Raw genomic sequence first — 12,032 nt, forward strand, 5'->3', positions numbered from 1 at the left:
AAGGATTTATGGGAAACGTGTTAAGAACCAATCTCAACTTGAGTTTGGGTTAAATAAATAAATAATGCTCCCATCAACCCTTACCCTAATGTTAAAAGTATAGCTTGTAGGGACAAAACCACAGAGAATTACCACCTGACTATGAAGTTCCCTTCAGCCCTTTGCATCTTTTTAAGCTTCTTTTAGCATTGTTTTGATTTTGAACCTGCATATTCTGCTCAGCAACCCTGTTTTCCGGGCAAAGAAAGTTGTGATAAACATATTATACACAACCTGTCCAGCACAAACAGAAGACAGACACTGTTATTAATTAGCTGGTGAACATAGTGGAACATTTATCAACTAAAGAGACACATATTTCCCTATGGAGCTGGTGGAGACCAAAGCCAGGTCAGCTGAAAGGTGTGTACATATTGAATTGATCTCTCTAGTGTCGAAAAACACAACTTCAGATTAAAGCTCATGTGTTTAGCAAAGTCTGATGGATGTCTTAACTTCTTGCTAACATGCTAGCTTTAACAGCTTCATAAGGTGGCAATATATCAGATCCTATGTTTTTAGCTCGCTCTGCTGCCACCGAAGGCAAGCAACTCTTAACACGGCTTTATGGAAGTGTTACAAACACTGACGCCATATACACAGTGACGGCACGCTAAAGCAGAGGAAAGTACCTTAAGTTTGTGGCTTTACTCGATAAGGATGCTTTGTTTTCTCATATATCTTCTTTGGTTTCCTCATTGAATTACACCACAGAGACACTTATTCACATGACACCATATTTCACATTAAGACACAAACTGCTCTTCCCTCCTGGCTGAATTTCAGGCAGTGGTTTTGAACTGTTCGGTCTGCATCGAGTGTCTCCTCAGCAGCATCCTCCTGGTCATCTCCTTGGGATGGCCCGGTGGCGCTGAGGGAAGGAAACTCTTTAGGCCAGACTCTTTCTCACAGATTGCACCCCCAGCGCTGGAGCCGAGGTTATACACATTAAGGATGGGAGCCAGAGGGGGCAGAGATCTAGGCCTGGCTTGGGAGGTGTGGTCCAACAAGAAGGCCCCAGATCCTCTGCGCTCGTACCCAGACAACACCCTCCTGTTTGGGCCCAAACTCGATAGTGACTCCCTGGAGCCCATTGTGCCGGAGCAGTGTAAGGGAGCCAGCTTCTTGCCATCTAAAAGGTCTCTTGTTCTCTGCTGGGACTCCTCCGGCAGACAGTGGATGTCTCTAGCTAGCTGCGGGTCGGAGCTGTAGATGTCCTCCCCAAGCTTGCGCCTTTGGATAATGCTTTGAAGGCTTGAGGAGGCCATGCTGTGAAGTGGAGTGCTGAGGTTTTTGCCACCAGAGAAGGAGGAAGAGGAGGCGAGGGAATCTGTTCCAAGGTTTACAGAGTGGAGGTTAGGGTGGGAGGCAGAGTGGGAGGACTGGAGACCTGGTACGGATATATTTAGTCCCACATGTTTGTCACATTCATTCTTTCCTTCTACTCCTTTGTCCCTTGCCAATCGTTCTTCATACCATCTGAAGGTCTCTGCTGATGAATTTATGCTGTCCAGCTTGTGTATTCTGAAAGGCAAGTCCTCCGTTTGGTTGAGGTCTTTGCTGTTTTCTGTAGAAGAGGCGGGATGATGATGCTGGTGGAGCAGAGACGTTGGGATCTTTAGCCAGGGCTCAGAGTTCAACCTCATGAGGGGCTGCTGCAGGCCGTAGCCCGCCACGTGGCCCAGCCTTTGGAACCGAGAAGGGGAACCAGGATGGGAGCTTACGCCTTCTTTAAACGAGAAGACATTCTTAGGGGGACATAAGGAAGAGGAGGAATGACATTGGGGTGAGGTGATAAGCTGGATTTCAGACGGAGAAGCAGGAGCTGCTGATGCCGTTTTGTCCATCTGATCAAGAGGACCAACAGAAGGCGTGCTGAGGTACTGTTTGGCTTGTGAGTTCCCACATGGGAAATGATCAGTGGTTATGATGATCACCTCCTTCCCCTTGGCTTTGCATGTGTCCAGCAGTACCTTCAAAACCTTTAAGTCTCCAGCCATGACTGTGTACACCAGCGCTGACGTCCCGGACTGGTCCTCCAGGCTGATGTCCGCTCCACTAGCCAGCAGCAGAGACACCACCTCGGGGCCGGCCTGCTCCCGGCAGGCGTGCATGAGCGCAGAGCGACCCTCCTTGTCCTGGATGTTGGGGTCCGCTCCTTTCTCCAGGAGGAACTGGAGCAGCTTGACCCGGCTGGCGCTCTGGGCGTCAGTATGCTGGGTCCTGCAGGCCACCATAAGGGGGGTCTGGCCCTGGCTGTCGCTCTCGTTGATGTAAGCCCCCCCCTCCAGGAGCAGCCGGGTGAGACGCAGGCGACGGAGGAACACCGCTCTTAACAAGGGGTTTCCTGAATCCAGCGTCACCGCAGGATTACTGCCTTCTGCCTCCATCCCTCTGGGTCCAAGCTGCTGGCTTTCAGAGATGTAGTAGGATGGGTTTCTGTGGAAAACAAAAACTACTTTTAGGAAATTATGCTAAAATGTAAAGCTATTTTCTTTCACAAGCCACGGATAAACTTTTAATTCCCAAGTTGTGACTTTGGGATCATGCATTCAGGTCTCACACATTACACAACGGCAAAATCCCTCTTTTATTTAGTTTGTTTATCATTCAGTGTTTTCTGCCGGTTCTCATCTTTGATCCTCTTTACTTGCATGTGAAAGGCTTTGGAAAAGCTGAACATTTACAGTTTTTGTCTTTTCTTCTTGCATATAGGATCCATTCAACAGCTCCTTTTCATGCGCTCCTCCTCCACAGCACCAGCAGAGGCAGACACTTTCTATCAGCCTTTGTGCTGTTTGTCCTTGCTTCTCTCCATTAGACCAAATAAGATGGCAGTTACAATGTCTCAGACAGGAGAATATCAATGTCCGCATAATGTTGCACTTCTGCCTCATACTGTGTCTCCATATGTTAGTACGTTCTGCCCTGTGTAGGAGAATAGGCCTACAAGCTGACCTTCACGATCCAGAATGATGATTAGCATGTGTTGCTATTAGCATTTCCCGAAATGTCATATATTAATAAACCAATACACTGCTATTTGTTTAACCTCCAAGTAAAGGGAATGATTTACAAATCTGTAACAATATATTTTCCTTTTTCATAGTAAATTGAATGAGGCCCAAAACCAACTATGTATACTAACAAGTATTGTGTGTGGAAAACTATTTTTAAGGGCAAATAATGTACTTTTTACTACATTAATTTGACAAAATGAGGCACTATGTAGAGTCAAAATAATAAAACAAAAATATAATTCAACTAATAAATGAGGTAGCATTGCTAACCAGCACATATAAAAGTAATTTGAATTAGCTCCACCTTTAGCTTCTTCAAAATGCAAGTGATATTCACAATAATGAATCAATAACTATAATCCAGTTTTATAATAGTATTGGGAAAAGGACCAACCTACAAAATGACTCCCTTAACTTTAAACGCTTTAGGTAAATTCTGATGCTAACACTTTTGTAATTTTGCTCAAGAGTTTGAATGCTGGACTTTCCCATCTAATATACACTTTTTTTTACACTGTAATTGGACAGTACAATGAGTTCCACTGCTAGTCACCTTATAAAAGCACACTGATAAAAGCCTATACGTCATGTTTTCTGTCATCGTCTTTTTCTCCCTTATCCTGTTGCTGCCGTCAGCAATTACATCATCACTGAAAACAACTGAGCTCTTTCCGCTGGCAGCCACACATCCAACACAAACACCACCTGCATGCCTGACAGATGAGATGGAGGTGGTGCGCATATAATCATGCTCTTTCTTTTTTGGTTGGTACTTTCGCCTAATTACTGTTCAAAATATCAATCATTGAGTCAACCCTTTAACAGAACTCTGCAGTTTTTAATGTGCCCTGGCCTCCTACTGCACATAACTATATTTCACTTCATCTATAGAGAGATTGTATTTCTTCATTCTTATATTTCTGTGACCCTTTACTTTACACAAAATGTCATCCTCTTCTTTTACCCTTACATACCCTTTACCCTGAGTTATTTTATGTTGGTTGGTTTCATTTAGAGAAAAACACTGCATCATGTTTAATATGCTTGTATAGATTTTAAATATAACTCTTAGAAAAACAGAGCAGTACAAAGTATAATATTTTTCAATTATATTAAATAGTTTGCATACAATGTAAATACTTAAGTGAAGCACAACAACACATTTCCACCCTTCATTTTAAGACACTGGTTTTCACATTTCTTTAGATGTGAAGAAACAACAGACAAATGTCCCACCTAGACCTAGAATCAGATTTATTACAGGTGGTTCTCCTAAAATGACAGTACAGTGTGTGGGTTACATTTCCCCCAATGTTGACCTGATATGGATATGGTAAACACCTTGAAATTGAGGCTGAAAGTCTCTTTTATATGTTCATGTCTTAATACTCACAGTAGCACTGTCCACTATATGCAAATATTTTACAGTATGTTGCAGTGGTTTGTTTCCACCCTGCCTTTAGATTGAGAATAGAAAACTCCACTTCACCTGAACAAGCCTCGCTCAACACTCATCTTCCATAAGAGCCCACTCACATCACTGTGTGTGTCCGTGTGTGTGTGTGTGAGCGCACATATGCTAATTGCTGGTGTTTGTTACTTGTACACATGTCCGAACGCGCTTTCAAATTGACAAAATAAATATATAAAGCATCTTGTTAAATACCACAAAACGTAAAATCATCCATACATTCAGATTCCTTCTGAGTTCCCTACCACATCATGTCAAAAGGTCACAAGAAGACAGCAATAAATACTAAATGTCCTGTAGTGTGTGTGAACTACTTACCAATCTTCAGTAGGGTTGGTCTTCTCTGGCAGACATTTACTCTCCTGTTGCAGAGCTGCTACTGACTGTGCCCAGGCAGTGCTGAGGCGTGTGTGTGTGTGTGTGTGTGTGCGTGCGTGCGTGCGTGTGTGAAAGAGTGAGAGAGAGACAGTAAGTCAGAGAAGACGGGAGTTGCAGCAGTCAAGGTTTTCCAGCTTGTGTTTGCTCCTCAGACAAAGTAGAGTGTTACAGGCTTGTCGTCAGGCAGGTCTAAGAAACGGTTAATCCATCCCCGCAGCAGCAGCAGCAGCAGCTCTGCAGAGTTAACAGAGGCAAACAGGAGAGGTTGACAAAAATGAACGCGTTGAAGGTGAAGCACTATAGCAACCGGCCCAGCACCGCCACACCATGTCTGATCTGTCTTTTCCTTACAGGACGCTCTGATTCACCACAGGCCTGTTAGATTTGAATCTGCCTCACCGGACTTTTTTATTTCTTTAGTTGCACGCAGAAAAGAGAAATTGTTTTGTCCACCTTATCAATGACATCTCCATGACAACCATCAAGGAGGCCGAATGACGGCACATGCTGTGATTGTGCTAGAGGAACTGTTTCTTTGTGTCTGTGTGGGAGTGTGCATGCACCTGTGTGTGGATAAGATCTTCTGCATACTTTGCATGAACATGATTTCATTATTGTGTGATCATTTGAGAGACTCTTTAATTGAGTACTTGATTTGAATTGTAACATATTGAAACATAAGACAGGATCAGTACAATGACAGGACACACTGTTTGCACTTTGTTATTGCATTAACATTATATCATGTATGCATTGAATCTGGAAGATAATTGTGTAGAGTCCTGGAGAGACTGCAGGAGTGAGTGAAACCACTATTGGCATTGTGATAAACCAAATTCTCTGCTGCATGATTTAAAAAAAAAAATGAAACAACACTGTTCTTTGTATCCTTTGCAGACTATTACTAAGCCAGCTGTTAATTGTGCAGACCCGTAGCCATAGAAACACTGTGACTTCACGGTGCAGTTTGTTAACCCTACACAAGATGTCAGCATCCCACAAGATTTATCACATTCGTGGACTAACCTTTACTTTCAGACTGCATTGGTTTGAATCTCCATGCATAGGAACACAATAACAAGACCTAAGGAAGTACAAATGTTGCAGATTACTTCAAAACAACAAGAAACAGTTCAAACTAAAGATAGGAACAAAAACAAATTTAGATAAAAGAGATTGCATGTTTGATTTACGAATAGTGTAATGTTTTAGCCGAAAAATGGGGAAGCAAGTTATTTTTGTAAAAGAAAATACTTTTAAGGGCATAATAAAAAATCACTCTTAATATATGTTATTTTTATCATTGTGTTGGAGAAAAAAACAAGCAGGAGCAAGTTGGACAAAACACTTGAAAATAATTATTAAACCCATTGAGACATTTTTTCAAAAGAGCTAAATGGACAGTTTGCACAACATTTAAAGTGTCAGTTGCTGTTTACAATTGCTTTTCTAAAAAAAACAACAACATCTGAATAACTCTTAATTTGTATTTCAAGGAGGACGTAAGCTTTCAGATAAGTTTAGTGTTTGTTGTTTTCATGCTGTTATCCATTTGCAGAGCTCAAACCTGAGGCATATTTATGTACGTATATTAATCTGCAATGTCAAAAGTAGGACAATTGTGTCTTTAATGCAGTACAAATTTACAGTAGCAGAAAAAGTAAATCCTCAAATAAAGAACAGATAGCTTGACATTGCGAAGCTTGTTGGCTTTTCTTTGCAACATTGTAGAATAACTTCTGTTAATGATGTGAATGTCTGGTGTTTGTTCCAGGGGAGGATCCTCTCTGGGAGTCTTGCTCAGGGACACAGGCGTCCTGCTCCCCCTCTGCCCTGATGGAAATCAGCGCGGTGAACAAATACCCTCAGCCAGGAACAGAGACACCCACGGGACGGTATGTTTAGCCGCCATGACTAACCAGAGGCACCTGCTTGATGGTCCTCTTAGGGAGATTTGTTTCATACACATCCACCATGCCTGTCAGTGATCCTGCACAATCTCTAAGTTTGTGATACCTACAGTGTTCCTTAAAACAGCTGACAAACCTTAAACCAAAGTGTCTTTTAACCAGTGGCGAATTTTTAGGTACTTGTACTTTTACTTGAGTATTTCCATTTTCTGCAACTTCACACTTACATTGTAAAAGTACCACTCTTTAAACACTACATTTATTTTAAAGTTTTAATTTCTACTAACAAATTCAGATTTAGATTATTAATACAAAATAGTATGCAGGAATACATCATGCTGTAATGTACACATACATGGATCACTTATTCAAATCAAATCGTATAATATATTATATTCTGAAATGAACTATTCATCATGATGAGGAATTGTAGTTTTGGTACCTTCAGTATAGTTTTATCCGTTTACAAATAATCTTTCTAAAGTATTGTATTGTAGTAATTTTTACGTTATTCATTTAAATATTCATGCAGACAGACAGTGCATTTAAACGTGAACATTCTCATGATATCACATTGAGATGAGTAGCATGTGTTTGGAACATGTCACATGAAGTGACATTGAATACTAAATATTTTTTTCAGTTTAATCTTATTTCTGTATCTTTTACAACCACACTCCGTTCCCTTTATGGCTTTGCATTGTCATTTTCTCTCCATCAACCATATTCCCTTGCACTTCTTGTTTTTCCTCATCTCTGGATTTTCCAGGCCCACCTTTCACTTTCCTCATTAGTCCTCTAGACATTGAATAAGTCTATATTGCCACTGACTCCTGGACAGTTTATCATAGTTGCAATGTTTCTTATTCCTTTCTGTCTTTGGCTTTCAATACTCTGACACATAAAGCCCTTTACCGGTCAGACCCACAGACTAATGCTTTTTTTCACAACTCCTTTGGATACGTTTGGACTACCTGACTTGTGATTCTCTGCCTACCTGCCTGCCTATAGTAGGAATATACAGTATGTACCTCCACTTAAATCACTGATCTATCCACGTCTGACTCAGCTCCACAATCATTTATCTGGAGATGTGTCTCCCATAGGCGATGATCCCGTATGTTAAGATGAACCTCAGCCCACTGCCATCTTGTCAACGTCATCAGACATGCCTGGAGAATAATAGACCTGAACTGTCAGTATCTACACTCACCTGAATACATCTCAAGGTGGGAGCTTTTCTCTCCCTAAATCTGCTGCTTTGACCGACAAACAGGTTTCATTTTGGTGAAAAAAGCTAACCACAGAGACAAAGGGAGCTTTGTTCAAAGTATATTTCTGTTATGTTTTGTAGTTCAAAGCACAGATATATTACACAGCATGCATATAGTTCGACCAAAGGACTGCAGTGTTGTGTAAGAGCCTCTTTGAATTTAAAGTGTTTCAAGGCATAAACAGAAGAAATGCAGCAGCAGCTTGTAAATAGATCAGCTGATCCACGTTGTGCAACAGAAACAATGCAGATCCTGATCAGTAATGTTTGGTGATTTATGTGCAGCGGTCATAGTGGCAGACACACAGTGATAGTAATCCCCCATAATCCTTTGCTGGCTATATCTACAGATGAGAGTGCTGTTATTAAAGCCCCTTATGTCCCTATACCCGAGACCACCCAGTGTGACTTATCACTCACGATAAAAAAAAAACTGTTCATGTCATCACTCCATCAGATTGTTATCTTGTTACACTGTAAGAATAGATTTAAAATTCTAATAAGGACTTTGTGGCTTTGCAAATGACTTGACTTAAACACTTATTTTACTTGAAAGCTTGACCAATTGATTTTAAATATATAATCAATGATCGAAATAACAATTGTTTATGGTAAAAGTGTCGCTCACATTGAAAATATGCAGAATTTGCAGTTCCCCTCAGCTCTTAAAAGCCTCTTTATCATCTTTCAGCGGGTTGTTTTGGTTTCTTTATATAACTTTACTGTTTTGCTTTAGTATCGCGTTTCTTATCAGCATTGTTTCCTTCAGGCTATGACACGGTTTGCAAACACGTTTCCCACAAAATCTTTTGTGAGTTATTTTTCTGATCATCAACCTGTTCATATTATTTTACGTAGTGTATTTATTGGACTGGCACATAACAAATATTTCATATTTAAATGTGCACATAGTATATATTTGCAGTTTTAACTAGGGAGGGAAATATTAAACTCCTTACTTTTATATATTTCTGATAACTGGAGTTACTTTTCAAATTAAGATTTAAAATCAAAATATAACATTTCCAATTAATAGTTTGGACGTTTCATTATCACCGTTTTGAATTAATTAATACCAATGTGTTTATGCAAACTTAGTTTCTTCTTATTTCCTTTCCCATGAATAATCTCAAAAGTCCTCAGATTAATTTGGGGACCCTTGGAGGGGTCTGAACTTGCTGAAGTGAAAGATCTGAGTGCTTCTTCACACTTGGTTTTCTGTTGCAAATTCTTGTCTTTTCTTTCTCATGTTATTGTAGTGTGCTTTTAATACATGTACAGCACTTAGGCTCGACCAAAAATCGTTTTTAAATGTGCTCTATAAATAAAACTTGATTTGATTTGTTGAACTGTCTCCCCTTCAGGCTGAAATGAGTGTAAACTGAGCATCGGTCTGGTGCAGCAGTGAAGCAACATGTCCTTGCCCTCTCCTTTAACCTCGGGGAATTGTTTCTATCTCCCTGCGGCTCCGCTCATGATATAAAGCTGCAATGAGACTTTTTCATTTGTCAGCATTCCCAATGTTTGCCTGTGGACGCTGGATGTCTGTCTGTAAAGCTTTGGATCTGATAAGACGCGACAGGATGAGGTTAATCTACCTCAGTGGTTAATGTGTTTACTCACAAAGACTTTATAGGTGCCTGTTTACCTATAAACCCTTGATTGATACATCCACATTTAAATATTTTTGTTTTACTAGAAAAAATGAACAATCTAAGACATTATTTGATTGAGTGCTGGAAAAATACATTATTTAATCATTTATCCTCAAATCAAAACATTTTAATTAGCATTTTAGATTAAATTACAAATATTCTAAAATTATTTTATAATTTTTTTATTTACTGAAAATTCAATATATCCTGGGGTTTAAGCTTTAAGTAATTTTGCTGTTTATTATCTTTTCTGTTATTATATAAATAAAATACATATTTTTGAGGATATATGAAGCTGGTTGATAAAGTTAGTTTCAGCAATTAAAAAATGATGGCCATTTTTCACTATTTTCAGTGATTTTGTAAAAACATTTCTTTATAATTTAATCATCAAAAGATCATATCCAGATTATACAAAAAATAACATAATTATAACTTTCAGCCCTGTTCTTATTCAAAATCGAAATATCTTATCTGTGTTATTTTAATTCATTATTTATGTTATGTCTCATTCTTTGCCTTTTTATATTCAACATTTTGCCTCATTTGTCCTTATTGTTTCAATCCTGGTTTAACTTTTAAAGCTCTTTTAAACAGTTTTTTGTGCTTAATATTTAAAATGTATTATTAATATGTTGTTGTTTCTCCATTACTTTCCTACAGCATGCTTTATTTGCATCAGAGCAGAAGAGTTTGGGGATGGGGGGGGGGGGGGGGTTGGGGTTACAGGAGTTGGTGTGCAGTTGCTTACTGCTTCCTGTTTTAGCAGCTGGGAGCAGCTCTGCAGCAACGTGGGTTTCATTACCCTCCGTCAGCACTGCTGGTGTGGGTGGGATCTGTTGAAAGATATACTCTGTGATATGTTCTCTCTATGAAATGAAAGTTGTGGTCTGCAGTTGTGGAGGAAATATTCTGACCCTTTACTTTGGTTAAGTATCAGGATACTGAAAAGTCTCTGTTAAAATTCCTTCAGTGAAAATGATACATATTGTGAGCATATTCAGAGTACTCAATGCAGAACTAAATGTCCCCTTTGACTTTTATTCTATGATATATAATATTTTAGTGCTATCATCAAAGCCCCTGCTAAAATGTTTGACTTAATTTAGCATAATTTTGTTGCTGCATTTTACTGTTGTTCGTGGTTAATGGGGCTGATTTTACTATTTCATTTAATGTCAGTTAACATTGTAAAAAAATAAAAAAATATTTACAATTTCTTAACGTTTGTAGTGCAGACCTAAAGATTATGGAATATTCATTTAGATCTCTTTTAGGAAAAGCAGTAAAGCTTTACATTCTATAAGCCATACTCATATAACATTTGTAGTTTCTCCTGCAGAGAAACACAACATCTATGTTTTGTGTTCAAAAATCTGAATCTGTAACGTGCCTAAAGCTTCCAGACGCAGTAAAGTATGAAGTGGCGTTGACACCAATTTGAACCTGAGTGCAGTACTCGAGTAAATGTACTCAGTTACATCCCAGCACTGTAAGCAGGTCAGCGTGGAGTCGGGTTAGACTTCATCACAGTAAACTGATACTAAGCTGCCTAACAGATTAGACTGGCATCGTCTGTGCGTGACATTGTGTCTTTTGATGGTGTGATACATGTGTTATCTGTTACACCAGGTCCACCCCAGTTGCATTTACCCGACCTCAGCCAGACCCTGACCTCTGCGACTGGAGGGTTGAGGGCTGGAGGGGGGGTTAATACTCCTCCGTCCCTCCAATCAACCACCACATCATGCACAGTGAACAGAAGTGAAATGCAAACAGCTCTGTGGAAGCTTAGTAAAAAAAGAAACACGAATGTATGCACATTTAACATCTGTCTCCATGCATTTACACAAACACACACACACACACACACACACACACACACACACACACACGTGCACACACACACGTGCGCGCACACCCACACACACACCCACACACACACCCACACACCCACACACACACACACACACACACACACACACACACACACACACACACACACACACACACACACACACACACACACACACACACACACACACACATCGTCTACTTGAGCAACATCTGTTTGTGCATTCAGGCTGGATGTTTCAAAGGCAGTTTCAAAACAAACACCCATCTTCTGAAGCATATCATACATTTATAATAATAGGAACTTCTGCTTTTGTTCTGTGTGTGTGTGTGTGTGTGTGTGTGTGTGTGTGTGTGTGGGTGTGTGTGTGTGTGTGTGTGTGTGTGTGTGTGTGTGTGTGTGTGTGTGTGTGTGTGTTTGTGTGTGTGTGT

General features: G+C 40.0%; 1 protein-coding gene and 1 long non-coding RNA gene across 3 annotated transcripts; one reads left to right on the forward strand and one right to left on the reverse strand.

Moving 5' to 3' along the window:
* Positions 1 to 46: 46 nt before the first annotated feature.
* On the reverse strand, positions 47 to 4,951 carry ankrd34ba (ankyrin repeat domain 34Ba). 2 transcript variants are annotated; one of them, XM_079660698.1, is made up of 2 exons: positions 4,849 to 4,951; positions 47 to 2,478 (listed from the first exon to the last, which is right to left on the reverse strand). In XM_079660698.1, exon 2 carries the CDS (start codon positions 2,427 to 2,429, stop codon positions 822 to 824), a length of 1,608 nt encoding a protein of 535 aa, XP_079516824.1. In that variant the 5' UTR covers positions 2,430 to 2,478; positions 4,849 to 4,951; the 3' UTR covers positions 47 to 821. The 2 variants fall into 2 exon arrangements, with proteins under 2 accessions (XP_079516824.1, XP_079516823.1); XM_079660697.1 differs by lacking the exon at positions 4,849 to 4,951 and adding an exon at positions 2,727 to 2,894.
* Positions 4,952 to 6,685: 1,734 nt separating this feature from the next.
* On the forward strand, positions 6,686 to 9,822 carry LOC307025819. The gene is made up of 3 exons (XR_013804286.1): positions 6,686 to 6,803; positions 7,925 to 8,047; positions 9,456 to 9,822. It is a non-coding gene; the product is annotated as an uncharacterized lncRNA (long non-coding RNA).
* Positions 9,823 to 12,032: the final 2,210 nt, after the last annotated feature.

This window comes from Notothenia rossii, assembly GCF_949606895.1.
Source record: "Notothenia rossii genome assembly, chromosome: 11".
Lineage (NCBI taxonomy): Eukaryota > Metazoa > Chordata > Actinopteri > Perciformes > Nototheniidae > Notothenia > Notothenia rossii.